Source organism: Plectropomus leopardus, chromosome 7, assembly GCF_026936395.1.
Source record: "Plectropomus leopardus strain MGB_pleo_1.0 chromosome 7, ASM2693639v1, whole genome shotgun sequence".
Lineage (NCBI taxonomy): Eukaryota > Metazoa > Chordata > Actinopteri > Perciformes > Serranidae > Plectropomus > Plectropomus leopardus.
The window spans coordinates 11,962,298-11,980,676 of NC_142182.1; the positions used below are offsets into that span (position 1 = coordinate 11,962,298).

At 36.4% G+C, this 18,379-nt stretch overlaps 2 protein-coding genes across 8 annotated transcripts in view; both read left to right on the forward strand.

Annotated features, from left to right (window-relative positions):
• The first annotated feature begins 57 nt into the window (after positions 1–57).
• Positions 58–7,709, forward strand: LOC121949747 (guanylyl cyclase inhibitory protein). The gene is made up of 5 exons (XM_042495490.2): positions 58–1,026; positions 2,641–2,773; positions 2,925–3,074; positions 4,649–4,754; positions 6,013–7,709. The coding sequence occupies exons 1-5, from the start codon at positions 956–958 to the stop codon at positions 6,147–6,149; spliced, it is 597 nt and encodes a 198-aa protein (XP_042351424.1). The 5' UTR covers positions 58–955; the 3' UTR covers positions 6,150–7,709.
• Positions 7,710–8,274: 565 nt separating this feature from the next.
• Positions 8,275–18,379, forward strand: part of ppfibp1b (PPFIA binding protein 1b) — a 33,083-nt gene continuing 22,978 nt past the window's right edge. For 4 of the 7 annotated variants that reach the window (XM_042495576.2, XM_042495577.2, XM_042495578.2 and 1 more), the window contains exons 1-2: positions 8,275–8,440; positions 17,202–17,283. In XM_042495576.2, the coding sequence (XP_042351510.2) occupies positions 17,220–17,283 (64 nt within the window). In that variant the 5' untranslated portion in view covers positions 8,275–8,440; positions 17,202–17,219. Of the gene's footprint in view, positions 8,441–14,539; positions 14,559–17,201; positions 17,284–18,379 lie in introns of those variants that run through there. The other 3 variants (XM_042495580.2, XM_042495582.2, XM_088079955.1) reach the window with 2 other exon arrangements.

Consider the following 18,379-nt stretch of genomic DNA (forward strand, 5'->3'; position numbering starts at 1 on the left):
AGTTGGGAAGTTAAGACAGACAGGTGAAACAGCCAACTGTTGCTGCGCAGGAGGAAGTCCACTAACATCTGGGCTTATATTGGGCTGTTGGGAGCTTGTTACTGCCTCCATTTATACACCCTCCTGCCTCTTCATACATTCAAGTCATTGAATTCTTGTTTGATTTTTTTGTCACCACTGGAAACAGTTATTGTATTTGTCTATTGCTGCTTCTATCAACACCTCTGCACTGTAACAAACCGCTGTAAAAATAGGGCAAAAGTCTTACAACAATGTACAGTTTTTTAGGAAAATACAGCAAAGGAGTAGAACATTGTAATGAATTTAACTTTAATATACTGTTGATGTAATTTAGTGATCCAGTATAATGGAAACTACAGCTGTACTACAGCTGCAGTAGTTTATCACAATTTTATGGGAAAATTTGTTATAGTAGAAGTTGCTGTGAAAGTCTGGCCAAATTCTAACAGTAATGTGCAGTTTCTCCAGAATACAGTAAAACACGGAAAAAATTGGTGTTTTTTGGAGTAAAACTAAACAGTCTATTGTGGAACTCTGTAATAAATTCAATTATAGTAACCTGAAAGAAAAGCAAAAATAAGAAAACATTGGTGAATCCAAAAAAATCAGTGGGTTATAACAAAATAAATCAAAGCCTGGATACGAGCAAAAATAACAGAAAATATGTCTGTTTATAGTTTCTTGCATGAGGCTTAGTTAGCGCAAACAGCCACAAGTCTTCAGTACGGCATATTTTAGCTGTATGAGTAATTACATTTGCCCTCTGCTGCACCTACTTATAACCTTTCTGTTGTCCCACCCCCCACCAGGAGATTAGCTTTTTGTAATTTGTCAAATGTGGTAGGGCAGTGGTTGGGGCAATTAAGAAAGCATGGCATAAGCTGGGATTTGTTAGTAATATAAAGTCAGTGGTGAATCCAGAGCTGCTGACACAATGGGCCAAGCTGCTACCCTGCCTTGTAGGAGAGGGGAGTCTTATGTTACTGAGCTGTACGAATGGTTCAGGTAAGAGTTTCATTTGGCTTTTCAAATGTCTGTGGAGGAGTTTTTAATAATTCTTTGCTGTGTGTGATTCTGGTTGAAGAATCCTGTTAAAGTAAATGAAAGGTGAGAGGGAGCGAAGAGTCTAAGTGTTTAAGTCTCCTCTCTGAGCTGTGAAAGGTTTTAACATGCGTAGCGACAAATATGGAAGCAGCTTAAACTACTTATTTTTGAAGCAACATTCAAGAAATGTTCTTTTAAGTGTTGTTTTGTTGTGATTATAGTTTATTGTTTATTATAAGGATTCCCATTAGCTGACACCTAGGCGACAAGCTAGTCTTCCTGGGGTCCAAGACAGACATAACATTACATTACAACAGAAACAAACTAATAAAGATCAGTAAAAATAATAATAATAATAATAATAGTCATCAATAAGATAAATAAAAAGTAAACAAATAAAAATTCTATACATTAACAACAGTACTCAAAAGATAATTATAATTAATTCACTAATCAACCAAGACAAATAAAAAAAATTAAGTCTAGAATTATATTTTCCTTTATAGACTAATCAAACCATATCCAGGCCTTTTGTTTTCATTTTTTTTTCTCATTATTTCTGCACTCAGGAGCAGAGGTGTGGACTCAAGTCGCAAATGTGGCAAATTCAGACTTGACCAAGTCAAGAAAAGACTTGCAACTAGATTTGAAATTCAATCCCAATGACCCATGACTTCATTTGGACATGAGCCTTTTGACCTGAAAATGCCTGATACCTTCCCCTAAGCTCAACGATTAAAAAGTATGTAATTTAAAAAGTGTGCCACAAATCAATTCAGTTACAGAATAAACTAAAATAAAGCTAATAATTCCCAGCAAGTCCACGCCTCAGTTCCAAGATCCAGTTTGTTTGAACCAATTTGACAGAATCCAATCAAATTGCCAGGAGAACTACAAAAAAAACAGTAAGATAATTCAATTTGCAAACAAATACCATGCAGTGGCCACAAAAAAAACCCCAATTGTGGTATGCAACACATGAGCCAAAAATTACACACGAAGATGCAACAAATTTCAACTATTGTGCATTAACAAATAAATAAAAATCTTAAAAAGCATTCATGGTTTTTGTAGATTTAAAATATTACCATGTTGTTAAAGTGGCATTACATTTGTTGAAGAGCCTGTTATGACTTGTTTAAGACTCAAAGTTTAGGACTTGGGACATGACTTGTCAGTCATCACTTTTGACTTGAGTGCAAAGACTTGAGACTTAGTCGTGATTTCCAAAACAACAACCTGCTCCCACCTCTGCTCAGTATAGGACTAATGTCTCCAGCCTTACTTTTTGTCCACGAGGACACACTGCTGACTGGCTTCACTTTGTCGTGTTGTAGTAAAGTGGTTCAAAACCATTTGGCCTAATTATATTAGCACTCATGTCCCAGAGTGTAAACAAGCTTTTAAACACGTGTAATCTCCACACCGAGAGGATAGCTTGACCTTAATTCTTTTAATTCTAAATTTAAAGGACACGTTTCTCCTGCTCTTATCTGATCTTTTACCTAAATTGCCTCTTAGCCATCATTGTTCTTCTCTCTTAATATAAAACTGTTATTTGTCTTTTTGTCATAGAAAGTTTATTAATGAATGTCCAAGTGGGCTCATCACCCTCCATGAGTTTCAAAAGCATTTCTGCGATGGGACTGTGGGCAGAGAGTCAGCCGAGTATGCAGAACAAATATTTCGCACGTTGGACAATAATGGGGTAAGTAAAGAGCTCTGAATGACTTTACAGTGTACAACGTCTCCTACAGCTGCGACAGGACAGTAATAAATGCTGTTTTATCACAATAATGCTTTAGAAAGTTATCAAGAAAAATAAATAACAAAATGTTAATGAATGTGCTTCTCTTCAGGACGGGGTGGTCGATTTCAGGGAATACGTCATGGCCATCAGCATGCTTATTGAAGGTTCGGCTGTGGAAAAGCTGCGGTGGTCATTTAAGCTCTACGACAAAGACAGAGACGGAGCCATTACAAGGGAGGAAATGCTGGAGATTATGCAGGTGTGTGTGTGTATGTGTGCTTTCCTGTGTCATATAATCATTTAATTTATTAACATCGACAACATCGACCAATTGCCAAACTGAGAAAGGTCTAAAACAGTCAAAACAAGAGGCAAGTTCATCAGTTAAAGCAAATAAAAGGAATAAAAGTGATAAAGCAGGCAGATCTCGAAAGGTAGTTAAAGCACTAATTAATTTTAGGAAATATAAGAATAAAAGCAATAAAAGACCATAAAAACAATGTAACAAGTAATATAAGGAGACAACATCACATCAGTGGGGATTAAACAAAGATAAGGTGTTAAAAAAAGATGAGATATAGACAAACAAGTAAATCAATGTAAAACTTGAAAAGATGGTAAGAAGAGGACATCAGAATAAGGAACGGATAAATAAAGTAAGAGCAGCAAAATGAATGAATAGAGGAAGAGAGATTAAAGATGAATAAATAAATAATGGTTGGATCACATAAAAGCACATCTTTAAAGTTTTAAGAAAAGAAGTCACTGATTCTGCGAGCCTGATCACCTCAGGCAGGTCGTGCCAAAGTTGAGGGGCCCTCAAACACAAAAACACGGTCTGCTTTAGATTTATTCGACTTTGGCACGACCAGGAGGCCGCCACCTGAGGATCTGAGGCTGCGCGTTGGCTCATAAGAGGTCAGCATTTCAGAAATGTATTTTGGAGCAAGACCCATACGTGTTTTAAAAGTGATCAGTAAAATCTTTAAATCAATTCTAAACAGAGAGGGAGCCAGTGGAGGGAAGCAAGTATAGGAGTGATGTGATGTCGTCTGTTAAAACCAGTAAGAGTGTTCTGGACCAGTTGGAGGTGGGCGATCGGTTTTTGGTTGATGCCTGATACACAAACTCTTTCTCACGGAGGACAATTAGGGCCAGGCAGGAGAAACATTTTTGAGAGATTTTTTTGTTCATTATGCACTTTGAAAAACTAAAGTCAAAATGTCAAAATAAAGTGGAAATTATGAGAATTGTGTTGAAAAACAATGTTGAGAAAAAAAGTCAAAATATTGAGGAGAAAAAGTCGAAATTTTAAAAAATAAAGTCAAAATGTTGAGAAAAAAGTTGAAATTTCAAAAATAAGGTTGAAATACACTATTGAGAAAAAGAAGTCAAAATGTTTAGGAAAAGGTCGAAATTTTGAGGATAAAGTTGTAATAATATTTTGAGAATAAATTTTTTAAAAAAAGAATAAAGTTGAAATAAAATTTCGACAATAAAGTCATTCTTTTGAAACTTACAAACTGCATGTCACATACTTTTTTTCTAAACATTTTGACTTTTTTCTTGACAGTGTATTTCAACTTTATTCTTGAAATTTCAACTTTTTTCTCGACATTTTGAATTTTGTCTCAACATTGTTTTTAACATTATTCTCAACATTTTGACTTTTTTCTCGACATGCATATTGAAAAAAACATCTTCCTCCTCTCAAAATTATTTCTTTTTTCTGGCCCTAATCATCCTCCGTACTTTCTCTTACTTCTCATGAGATGATACTGCAGACACTCGATCTTTCAGCCCAGCTGCTGTGTGTCTCTCTTTGTTTCACAGGCTGTGTATAAGATGAGCGTAGCAGCTGCTTTAACCAAACCCAACCCACTTACAGCTGAGGAATGCACCAACAGGGTATTTATGCGATTAGATAAAGACAATAACGGTAAGGAAACTATTATCCTTCTCTGCTTAAAATCATGTTGTAGTATATTTCAGATATATCCAAATCTACAAAGATGTCACAGTGACCCTCAGAGGGGTAGGACACTGAGTTTGTCCTCTTTACCCTCAATAAACTGACCTCACAGGGTTAATGGTAATGTTTCTGTAAAAGAAGGTAAAGAAGGCCCCATGATACAATATTATCATGAAATTTAAGACACTATACAATATAATTGAATAAAAGTCCATCCCAATTAAACGCCCAGTCCCTTTTATTGGCTGGGTGTGGCAACACATTTTGACAAATAAAGTCCTGGCTCAATTAGAAGCCCAGTCTGCAGCTCATTTTTATACAAGTTTTTTGGATGTATAAAACCAGGTATGTATATGTATATATATATATATATATTATTTTTTTACAGAAAAATAAGAGAGCAAAAGAAAATAATCAAAAGCCATGCACAGAAACTCACCGTCAATCAAAAGAAAACACAAAAAAACCCTGACAACTTCATACTTCATATTGTCTAATCATTGTTTCTTTGAACTGAAATATATTGATATTACCCTTGAAATCATTATCTAAATAATTCCACAGTTTGAAACCACACACTGAAATTAACATTAGCTTTAAGGTAGATTGTCCATACTAATGTCCAAAATTTAATTTCCTTCAATGATTTTTGTTCTTTGAACTAAAAACAAACATTTATTGTATTTTTTGTATATTTTCTGGTACTCTGCCTTTTACCCTTAACATAACTAACTTAGTCTTTAAGTCAACTAGATCTTTAAGTTTCAGTAATCCTGGCATGATGAACAGTCCATTGGTGTGTTTTCTTGAGTCCACTTTATGTATAATACATCCTGCTCTTTTCTGTAAAATGAACAATGGCCGTGTGTTAGAAGTGTAAATGTTGCCCCAAACTTCCACACAAAAACTAAGGCAAAAAAGCAAACAGTACATAATTTCCATTACCTGTTCAGAACAGAAATATACTTAGACACCTCAGTTTTTACATATATGCTATCCATAATTACACCCAAAAATCTTAACTCAAATACTCTTTCAATAGCAATTCCATCATTAGATCATGAAAGATTTCCACCTTGTTTCTGTTTTAAAAAGAACATGAACTTGTTAAAATGCAATGATAATTTGTGATATTTAGGAGGGAACAGAACCAGATGATAGTGATTGACTGTGTCCCCTGCTCTTTGTCTGTAACAATCACTGTCTGTCCCTGTTATGTCTGTAGCCATCATCAGTCTGGAGGAGTTCATAGAGGGAGCGCTGGATGATGATTGGATCAGAGAGATGCTGGAATGTGACCCCAGCACTGTGAAGGTGGAGCGGCCCCTGAGGACGGACACCGCTTTGGGGACCCATGGTTGACCCAAAGTTGGGTATTCTGTTCACTGAGATCAGAGGAATTAAGCAGTCGATGTTTGGACGGACATTTCCAGGAATCTTTGCAGCAACACGGCTTCCATTCAAATTATGTCAAAGTCTGCTGAGTAACTTTGAGGATAACGCTGGACAGCATTAGATCATTAAGATATGGTTTTAATTTCTGCCTTGTTGTTCTACTTATAGAATAAATCATAGCAACTATGAGACAAAGGAAAATATATTTGTGCTCATATTATATTATTCATCCTTTAACACCAGGATTGACATCAGGTTTTGTGCTGCATTCAGACGCCTCTCACAAGCGTTTAAACCTCTTAAAACATGAGAAAATTGGTTTGATTAAACAGAGACAGGAAAAAATATAATGATCAACTTGGAAAGATTTGTCCCACAAAATGCTAAAAAAAAATTTAGATAAATAAAAGGTGACAAGGAAATAATCTGAAAATTAGGTGGTGGATTATAAGATATGATCAAAAAACAGTGGGAAATGTCTAGAAAACTTTGTTTATAATACTCTTAATTATATATTTAACATTATGTTACAGAAATAATAAGATTTTTAACGCTTTCTTGAGGCCTTTTTTCCTTTTTTTGTTTCTGTCGCCAGATTACACCAGGCAAAAGACTCTATATCAATTTTAAGTTCACAGCACATCTCTTGATTTTAATTTTTCAATTTTATGGTTAGAAAAAATATAAGAGAAGCTGTTTCTTATCCTTTTTATGCCCTGTTCTTACCATATTTTCATGTTCTAAATGTATTTTCTTGGGCTATTCTTCTATCTCTTATTTATCTGTTTTTATCTTCGTATCTTTGTTTTATCCCCTCTGATGTGAAGCCGTCTTCTTATGTTATTTTCATCGTCGTTTATTGCATTTATTCTTATATTTTCTAAAATCTGTTCCTTTTATAGTTTAATTGCCTTTCAAGATCTGCCTTCTTTATCAGTTGTATTCCTTTTATTTGCTTTATTCTTGTCGACCTTTTGTATACACATTTTATTCTTACTTTTTTAGACTATTTTCTGTTTGGCATGTTTATTTAATTATTTCCCCGAGTTCCTGCCTTTGATTTGTCTGTAAACAACAGTTTTAAAGGTGCTATATAAATAAAATTATTATAAAAATTAAGTTATGATTAATTTTAAAATTTTAGACCTACGAAAATAAATTAGTGTAGTCATGAAATCCGACATTATGCACTGTCCTCATAGACCACTTGATGTCGCCTGTGCTCTCTAAAACTGACACACATTTACTTTCCAGTTTTGGAAGACATGGTCTTGTTTCTAAACTGTAATACAGGCTCTCATATTCTCTCATATTCCACTGATGATGTTCTCAAACGTATCTGTCTTACTGGGAAATGTCACATCCACAAAGCTTAAGTGCTTCAAATTACTCCCAATATTCGTTTCTTTGTGTTAAATTACAATATCTCTTTGACTCTGTTTCCAAGATAACAACAAACAAAAAAGCTATTAAGACCTCTCAAATAATCTGAAAATGTATATCTCATTAGAACAAATAAGGTCTAGGTTTGACTCTCCTTAATACTATCTATATTATTGTTTATGTTTTATGTTGTGTTTGTTTAATTTATTTTCATTTAATGAAACTGTTTTAATTGTTTTGATTTGAAATTGTTTGAATATGTTGCTAAAATTAAATTAAAATTTAAAAATTGATTTTCGATTTTTAAAATGAATTAGATGCCTGTAAAATATTATGTATAATTTGAAAAATGATCATAAAAAAAGTCATTTCCCAGACTTTAAGGAACATGCTGCTTTCACGGTTTAGCAAAAACATAGAAAATTCCGGTTTCCTTGAGTTTAACGCATCTAGTTTCGTCAAGCGACTATCAATTTCGGTCATCCCTAATCATTTCCAATACAGATAAACAGACAAATATAGATATATTTAGCGCCTTTAAAATAATCTCCGATCCCTGTCCATTGCTGCCGTCAGCAGTGAGCGCTTACACACACCAAAAACCTTTTATCTCCCATCTTTTTTATGCTACCATGAACGCACCAGGACTGCATCAGGCCAATCCCGGCAGCGGCGGGGCGGGATTTTCCAGCCATGACGTCCCGAGTTTTCCAGCGGCCCAGAAACACTTCCACATCATGGCGTAGCGATGTGGACGGTCGGGGGTATTTCTGGTGGGCACGGAGAAGTTCAGAAACCGATCACCGTGGAGTTTTTGTAACCGACAGAGAAAACAAACTTAAGGAAATCCCGACATCTCCTCGAGCTGAGTTTGGGTGAGTGAGTCCTCTGTTGTGATTTATTGTTTCCACTAACTTCGTTTTTTTGGGTCGCTAACGTTTAGTCGAAACGAGAAGGTGAATGTGCACGTTTTGTCAACGTGTAACGAGAAGGGAAACTTTTTTTGTCTTTTTTCTGCTCGCTGTGTGTTGTAATAACGATTTTTTACGGAACTTTAAGTACCGTTAGGGTGTTTCACGCATCTCTGCAAACTACTAGCTAGTTCAGATATACAGTGGTGGAAGAAGTATTCAGATACTTTACTTAAGTAAAAATATCAGTACCACACTTTAAAAATCTTTTTTTACAAGTTAAAGTGCTCCATTGAAAATTTTACTTAAGTAGGCTTGCGTTGGTAAGTATATTCAGGAAAAGGTTTTTAAGTATTGAAATATAGTAAAAGTACCTAGTGCGATAAAAGTCTAAAAAAAAATAAAATAAATAAATAACACGAGAAATCCTATAAGCTTAAAATAAACACAAACTGTCCACCCCCCCCAATTAAAAACAATTTAAAAAAAACACTCACAAAAAATAGTAAACATAAAAAACACCACAGAAACACAATTAATAAAAATAAACAAAACACAAAAAATCGATATAATTCAATATTTAAAAAGAAATCCTAAAATCTCAAAATTAACAGAAAATAAGAAAAAAATCACTCCTCAAAAACTATCTAAAATCAACAGAAAAAGACACACAATTAAAAAAAAAAAGATTAAAAAAAAAAGAAAACACCCCAGAAACTAATTTATTAAAATAAGCAAATAAATTAAAAAATGTTTAGCAAAATAGTTGGCAATTAATATTCTCTCAATCGACTGATTGATTAATCAACTAATCATTGTAGCTATACTCGTATTAACTATTTGGTCATTTAATATATAACAAAACGTGATTGCATAAATTCTTATTATGTTTTTTAATTCAAACATCTTAATCTTTAAAGTAACTTAGTGTTCAGATAAATGTAATAAATTAAAAAGTACAATAGTTCCCTCTGAAATGTAGTTGTGTAAAAGTATGATGTGACATAAAAAGAAAAAACTCAAGTAACGTGCCTCAATTGTACTTAAGTACAGTACTTTGGTTAATTTACTTAGTTTCATTTCACCACTTAAGACAGTAAAAATTCACTGTTATTCTACTTGCTGCACAAAAGCACAGTAAAAAAACAAACATTTAAAGCCAAATGTTCTTGTATTTTCACTTAATTTTCAACTGTTAAACTAACATTACAGTGGTAATAGTTTTATCTGGCCACCGTTCATGTTTTACGCCAAATATTAAGGAAGGTTTTTCACAGGACAAGACTATGTCACGGGGGTTAAAGGTTTCTGACGTGAGAAAGTCAGTCTAAAGTTGGTTTATGACTTTGCCACAGCTCCAGACTCTGCCAGACACTGTGGTTGGTTACTCCCACTGCCTGAGGCCACCTCTTTTTTCATACACTTCATCTGCTTCAATGTTGCCTTGAGGTGCCTCAAAATTTGGTGCCGAATATGATGCAGTTAGCCAAGTAGAACTGACCCAGTAAACCAGGCGAGGTTGTCCAGTGTTTACTGTCTGTTTTTTTTAAGCTATGAAAGTTGTATTGCCCTTTAGTTGACCTCTTTAAAAAGTTTGACCTCGTTTCTCGAATATTTTCCAAAAATATTGTCTGAAAACCAGATGCTGCGTGCTCTTAAAGCAAAGACTGCTTCAGCACTCGCTATACCCATCACTATAATAGTTTAGGGCTTCTGTTACATGCACAATACATGCGTTGTATGTATTACAAGTACTTTCCTTTTCTTAAATCGAGACAACATGTTAGTCAAAATATTTGAAATACCATTTGCTTTGTGTCTGGGTCCCTATTCTCAACCTTATCAGGGCGTCTCATTTCACATCTCAGTTGTGCTTGTAATTTTTAACTGCTTCTTTTGTGAATAAACTGAACTGAACATAAATGCAAAATTCCTTTTGAAAATGATCTTACAAAGAACAACTGATGCATAAGACAAATGACAGGAAAATGAGAATAAAAGGGGGAACAATATCAAACGTTACACATAAGTAGTTTAGGTAGCGAATGATACACTCGAGGGGACGTTATCCCTCCGAATTGTTTGTTTTTAAATGTTTTTCTTTTTCCCTGCTTCCTTCTTACCTTATTTAAATTCTGTTTTAATGTGCTTCATGGTGACCCTGATGAAGGCCACAAACCGAAACGTGTTGGTCTTGCAATAAAGTTGTTTAAAATAAAGTCACTCTTACCTCTGCAGTGAGACTTTATGCTGCTAAAGTTAAGTGTGGTATTTGAGTTAAAACTTGTTATTTAGCCTAACTCTGGGGTTTTACTTTAAAATGTTAATTATCGTTCAGATTATAAGAAAACCCTTCGGGCCCCATATCGTTTCACCTTCTACCAGTCTTCACTGCAGCAAAAATAATACAAGGAATGTATTTAGGTTCAAAATGTTGAATTTGGCCTGTGAAACTGCAGCTGTTTTAGTCGTCTTGCTGATACGGAGGAATGACTGTGTGAAAACCTTGGGTTGTTTTGATGAACGTAACCCTCTGTACCACGTGTGCACTGATCAGTGTTGCATTGCTCTTTGCATAAATGTCAAAGATGCATTACTTTTAAGTCACGTTAAAGTACAAGCAGTGCAGCCATGAGTAATATGAAAAGAATGTGCGTCGCTGTCCAACATAAATGAATTGCAGCTATGATCTTGACGTACAGGCAGGAAAAATTCTTGAAGATGTTATCACATGGAAGCTCTTTATTTCTAAAACTCAATTTCCATCTTTTGTTCAGTGTGTTTACGCTGCGTCACCCATTCCACAGATTCCTTGTTGTTTCTTATTTTTAGTTTCAGCCGGTCTAAAGAGAGAAGGGGCTCCCTCAGTCATGCGCCCACATCTCGTTTTCATATAGGCCTCGTTGTTTGGTGGTATAAAATTAGTGATGATGTATTCTGCCTGCTCACTCAGGTTGGAAATAGCTTCAGGTTTTTGCCAGAGCAGCGCCCTGCCGGCGGCTGGTGAATGCCTCGACTGTGTCTGCACCCAGTGAATCAGCGTGCACACAGCCTGCTTACTGCACCATTTAATTTTATGCACCCTAAAACCTGAAGACAATGGCATAAGCCCTGTCACAAGATAAAATCACAGCAGACAATTTGCTCATTATAGAACTATTTTAAGCATTTTGTGCATGGCGCACCTTAAATGATTAGTGCCCAAACACACCTAGATGATGTCTAAAGAAAAGTTTGCCCTTGTGACCCTTAAAAGGATATTTCACCTGTTTTCAACCCGCTTGGAATCAAAACAACGTGGGTAGTATTTGCAGATGAACTGTGTCAAACTTTCCTCCATCTAACCAGTAGATACCAGCAAAACTCCTCCAAGTGATGTAATTTATGTCATCTGGAGGAGTTTCACTGGCTCTCGGGCTGCTGCTCGAACTACAGGCTGCACCTCCACGTTTTCCGCCACCTGTGCCCCCAACAAAACAAAGAGTATACAGCTGATCAAGAGAGTTGTCCGCCCCACTCTCTTTTTCTCAAACTCTGAACGTAATCTGATCAAATGGTTAAACGAGGCAGTGCTGACTGAATTTAAATCAAGATGATGTTACTGCACTGTCTATTTTTGACTGAAATGTATCCAGAATCATATCTTAACATCAAGTTTAGCTGTAGTAGCGAGTTTGTGAACAGGAAGTGGGCATCATACTGCTTCCTGCACAGTGAAAACGGAGGCCAGATAAATGGAGATCAAACAGTGAAACTAAGCGCTGATCAAATATAAACCAGGTTGTAGGTTTTCTGCCTCTTGAGTAGAGTTGTCCTTTTTCTCTGTTTCCTCTGGTCGTGTTGTACCAATTTCAAAAGTATTTGAATGTTTGATGTGAAGAATCTCTTTGTATCTGTAAAATACTAGTATTTTTACTGTCTTAGAATCTTTCCATCCCTTTTTAAAACATTTTTTATAGTTATTTTTAGAAGCATTTTATTTTATTTATATGTAATTACTGATGCTTGCACTTCACTGTTTTGCACTGGATAGAGTTGCATCCAATTTAGTTGTCCATTTACAATGATGATAAAGATTAACTATCTATCCATCTATAAGCATTTTCAAAGGGTTTCAGATTAGAATAGCCTGAGCATTCATGGTTTGAGGTAAAGCAGGATGAGGTATGCAAACCAGAATTAGTCTTTTCTCGTGGAAACATTGTGTGAAGGTAAAGACTGAGTCATGTCCTGCATGACTCAAGACATGGAAAGTGTCATTATGTGGTGAGACTTGGATCTAACCCCTTATGTCCAGGGAAATTGACACTTTTTTTAAATGTTACCTGGATAAAAAAGAAAACGTAAAGTAAATGGCTGTGTGATTTATGACTGGATTGTAAATTCCTCTCTCCCCGGGCCTTTTTACCGCCCGAGCAACTTGTCTCAACACAAGCTGTTAAAGCCAGTTGCATGGCTGCTGTAAACACTTTCTCTCCTCAGAGACAAGTGGCCCCCAGGCCTCTATTTTGTTTTCTATTTCCTGTGTGTGCAAGAGTAAAGTTGACTTGTCCTTCGGCACTGAGGAATTACAAGATCTTTTTTTTTTTTAAAGAGGAATACTCCCGCTCTCTGTAGCGTGTCCAGCGAGGATGTTATGATGGTCGTCCCTGCCTGAAGGGATCAGAGCTGACGGATTTGAAAGGCCATTATAGTGGTCCACTCTCTCCCTTGTATTCATTATTCTCTGCATGTCTCCATGAATTATATGGCTGTTTTCACCAAAGGGCAAGATTGCTTTTTGAATGCTTTTTTTTTTTTACTTGGGTTGTTTCGAGGCTCTTTGCGTATGAAAAGAGTTTGCAGGCAGGTGTTGTTGCAAATGCCATGTGTACTGTAGCGTAGCATCGCAGGGTTTTTTTTTCTGTCTTTGTCTCCTCATGCCTCTCAGTCAAAATACCCCACTATCACGAACAATGGCCTTCTCTGTGTGTCTTATGGTTGATGTAAGTGGTGCTTATAGAAGGGCAGACAGCGAGACTTTGTTTTTGAGAGTGATGCGTGCTTGTTGGGATTTTTGAGATGTCTCCTTTGATAGTAAGCTTGTACAAATGAGGGCCACTGCAGGTATGAATGAGGTTTGGGCAAAACATTGATTTTATATCAAAATTATGACATGTGACTAGATATCTTCTTAGATTTTGGATATTGTAATATTGTAAGTGTTGGCTTTTCCTGGATCAGAAGTCTCCATTATTGTGAAATCATGTCATTTTCTAAACTTATTAGACCGTTCTAAATGTCATATTATTTGTCAAAAATCTCATTGTGTAAATATTTTGTGACTGCAAAAGTCAACCCTACTATATAATTTCATCATCGATATTGAGGTATTTGGTCAAAAATATCATAATATTTGATGCATTTTCTCCACATAGCCCAGCCCTAATACAGATATGTCCTCCATGATGCTCTGTTCATTTAACAGGGAATTTAAACCCTTTTTTTTCCTACTCAGCAGCAGTTTGAGGAGTTTCAGTTAAAGGGTGGATGATTGATTTGTCGATCCGGTCAAAGCTCATTAATTGATGGACAAGAAGAGCAGCTGCTGCAGACTTTTAGACCCAGCACAGTCACTACTTAAGTTTCACTTTCACTGCGTCTGGCGTTCTGCTGCTCCATCTATGCCTAGTACACTCTGTGTTCCGAGAGTGTGGTGCAATCAATAACCAAACACTAAATATTACAATAACGCTCCTAATACAGTATATATTACAATAAAGCTCCTAATAAATGCTCCAGCTCCAAAACTTAAAATCAATGTGATATGTGATGGCAGATGTTTTATTCGTTGCAGCTGCCATACATAAATCAATGTGTGGGAAACCCTGACTCTAGAGTTTTAATGATTAGTGTACTGACAGAAATGAAATCACGCAAAAAAGGCAAACATCACTTTCACCAGCTGCTCCAGTGAGAGGATTTGTTGCTGTTCTTTGTCTTATGTAAAAGTTAACAATATTTTCTGGTTTTAGACTGTTGGATGGACAGAACAAGCAACAAGGATGCCCCCCCCACCCGGGGCTCTTGGAACTAATAATGGGTATTTTCACTATTTTGTGACATTTAGACAAACAATTAATGTATTAATCAAGATAAAATAATCCTTTGTTACAGCCGAGAAACACATCCAGAGTCTTTGTTTACAATGAAGGCAAAGTCACCATGTCTCCCTGCAAGACAACTCTCTTGTGTTTACATATGATGAACATACCACTGAGGTGTCCCAGGTCTTAAAGACAGAGTGCACTTCTCTGTAATCAGGCCCTCTTTGTGCTGAGATCTCTCTGGACTCTTGTGTCCACCGGACTCAGGATGAGGCTTTGGAAGTGCTCAGACACAGTCTTTACACTTGTTTAGCATTGATTGACACATGGGCTGCAGGTTTCGGGGCAGCGTGTCTGGTCTTGGCCCGGTGTGTTTGAAGTCTGTTTGCTGGAAGCCATGTGTTAACCTTACCCATATTTGTCTTTCTGCAGCGAAAGGAGAGCTGACTCAGGTTTTTTGAGGGGGATGTCCCACAGGCCTTCATTCCAGTTTGAGTCATCATGATCTAGACTCTGTCTGTGTTACCTGCTGTTAAAGACTGGCTTTCTGCTGGGCTTTTGCTGTTGAAGTGTAGTGAGTCGGTAAAGCTCCTTCTCATTCATTTACCTCAGTGGATCCACCACAGCATGAATACATTTCTGTACAGTAATACAGGTTCTCTCTGAATCTGCTGTGGGTTGTACTTCAAAGAAGTAAATGTCAGTCTGGGAAAAAAAGTTAAAGCATTGCATGGAGTTAGACAAGTCTAATTTACAGTGCTCCCACGGTCATGAATTTCCTGGAAATGTAATGGAATGTTTTGGAAAAAAGTTTTGCATATATGTTGTTTTACCTGTTGTTTAAAATATATTCATAAAAATACCAAAACATGTCTAACGTGAGGAATACATTTACTAATATAAAAATGTAGTACTTCAATGCATGAGCATTGATTGGATCTTCGGTTTTCTATCCCCCGAAAAGGGCTGCAGGCTGGCCTTTTTTTAAAATTTATATTTTTATTGATCTTTTTTTCCTCTCTCAAAACAATGTCACCGATGGTCATCAAGTCAAATGAGTCCTATATATCCATCCATACACACACGCACACATATTGTATATAGATGACTAAATAAGGTAATGAAAGTAGTTAAAAATTACAGAAATAAAAATATATGAGTAATTCTAAAATAAAAAAAAACAACAAAAAAACACTCACATGCTGCGTGTCTGTCTAATAAGATGACAAGGTCTTGCACCATCGCAGGTTTTTTTCTGTGGGCATGATATTTTTAGGTTTCCTCTGAAAACACAATTGAAATGTCAGCTCTGAGTACATTGTTCCCTAAACTAAGTATAAAATCATTTCAAAATGCCCTCATGTCTTTTGGAAATAATGTGATGCTGCCTTTTCTTAAATGTCGTCAGACGCCTGCTTGAGTGAGTCGGGCAGTTACTGTAGGCAACCTGAGAGGACCATTCAGAAATTTATTGTTGGAAACAACAAGTTTACTGTGGAGCTGACTGATGGCATTCTGGTTCCTCTCATCTGCTCTCAGCCTGCTGTGTGTTGTGACGATTTTAATGTTTTAGTGCAGGCTTATTTTATACATAATGGAAAATGTGCCCACAAGAATGCTGAAATAACAGCGTTAGGTCTGTGGGTGGTTTCCATAAAGTTTGTAAATGGTGCTAGGTCCCAGTGTCGGGCACTCCCAGGATGTGAGGCATTTGATTAAAGGAAGAGGTGTGTGTGTGTGTGCGTGTGTGTGCAGATGAGTGGCCGTGTATGCATGTTTAAGCATGCGTGAATATACAGCAGAGCCTTTTGATTAAACGTCCAAAGATAAAGGGTCTGTTGTGCTGCTTGGGAAGATGTCCAAGACGGGGACACTAAAATGTATCTCCGTTCCAGACAGAGTGTCCAGTGTCCTATTGGTAGGACATTCATTGTGCCAATATTTTCAGTAAATGGCCTGATTGATATTCTTAAATGCATTATTCAACACTTGCTCTGACAAAATTAACATAAGATCTCTGCAGCATTGCGCTCCAGAAGGTAGAACAGCTGAGCAGAGCAAATATCATTTTCTTTCAGCTGTTTTTGGTTCAGTCTCATGTTTTCTTTAGCTGCCAAAAACTCCTGGTTATCATGTAGCTGTGAAAATGGGGTATTGTTCATACATTTTCTTGTTTCTGTACAGTCAAACCCCTCTCACACACATGCTATTTCAGCAGGCACTGTCTTTTTTTGGGCTTTGAGGGTTGTTGAGGATGTACTGCAGTCGCAGCCTAATTCCTGGGTGGGAACCCTTTGTAATCACATACTTACCAACATTACTGCACGTTTTTTACCCAGAATGCTGACCAACACTGTAACTGGTTTTGCTGGATTTGTCCTTTTCCAAGACTGTTGATATCCACATCTTAACAATACAGAGAAAACGTGATTAAAACATGTGATTAATTTCGATTAACTATAGAAATTCTGTGATTAATCGCAATTTAAAAAAAATAATCATCTGACAGTCCTAATTTTGATGCTTTTTTGGGGGGGAAAATAAAAAAAATTATACATTATCTGTTTTCAAAATGACTGAAATATAGTTAGGAGGCAAGATTTAAAGGTTGTTTTTTTACATTTCATTGCTCGTTCCAGGTTCATCAGTGACTGAAGATGATGGCTGATGCCAGCGACATGTTGGCAGCTGCCCTGGAGCAGATGGACGGCATTATAGCAGGTAAACTTCTCCTAAATCATTAAGCATCCACACATTATTTCATTATGACTTTGGATATAAACAGTCATGTTGTGATTCTTTTACAGTTGTGTCAAAGCATAAAAGTGTCTTTCAGGTTGATTGAGCTTGATAAGAGTTTTTCTAGTGTTATGGCTGGTTGCAGAGCTGATATTTTACACAGACGTCATGTGATGTCTGGAGCTCCATGTTTGTCAGAGAGGGTTTAGCATTTATTCTGTGCTCATTTAGACTGCGTGGCTTGTAGGTAATTATATCCACTGTTGCCATGTTGGAACATTTATATTAATACCACCTTGTATTGTGTACCAATAAGCCATTTGTCTACATTTTTCAACACTGTAGTTTTTTGAGATTAAACAATCTGAAGATTTCATATCACTATTATAGAGATCAAAATTATCACTGTGATCAGTATCATTGTGGTAGTTTAAAATGTGCTTAAAAGTACTGATACACGCTGAAATTATTTCAAAAGTTTTATTTTATATTGGTGCATAAGCAGCCTGTCTTCAGAATGCTTGATTAAATGTCTGTGTTACTCTAGATGACAAAATGGGACCAGGAGCATCATTGTGTTTGTCTGCTGCACGCTCGCTCTGTAAACAATAAGGATGAAACATCTCTGGAGCACTGTCTCTGCCTTCCGCCATGTTTTCATTATGCAAACAAAACCGAGGCTGCATGCTGTGTTTATGCGCCTGAGTCTGGGAGACTGTTGCAAACTTTGGTTGATGTCGGGCAGAATTTACTGAGTTTTTCCAAAGTGTGGTAACAAAACATAATGAGACTGCTAAACATTTCATCCGCAATTATATTGTTGCAGAGGACTTTAGAAACACTGGATGTGGCCCTGTGTCATCAGATCTCAAACTAATGCTATTCATACCTCCAATTATTGTGATTTATGTAATGTTCATTTTTTACTTTGGCCCTGCATATGATGGACAGCCATATTGTAAATAAATGTAAAAAGTGCTATATTATTATTAATGCATTAAAAAGTGGTTAGTCTTGTTTCTTGTATGGCACAGTGAATATTGTTACTATGCATGCTTTAGTAGTGTTGAGAAACTGA

Coding starts and splice junctions, on each gene's coding strand:
- LOC121949747 (XM_042495490.2), top strand. CDS start 956: ATGGGCCAAGCTGCTACCCTGCCTTGTAGGAGAGGGGAGTCTTATGTT. Junction 3,075..4,648: donor AAATGCTGGAGATTATGCAG/GTGTGTGTGTGT, acceptor TTTGTTTCACAG/GCTGTGTATAAGATGAGCGT. Junction 4,755..6,012: donor ATTAGATAAAGACAATAACG/GTAAGGAAACTA, acceptor TTATGTCTGTAG/CCATCATCAGTCTGGAGGAG.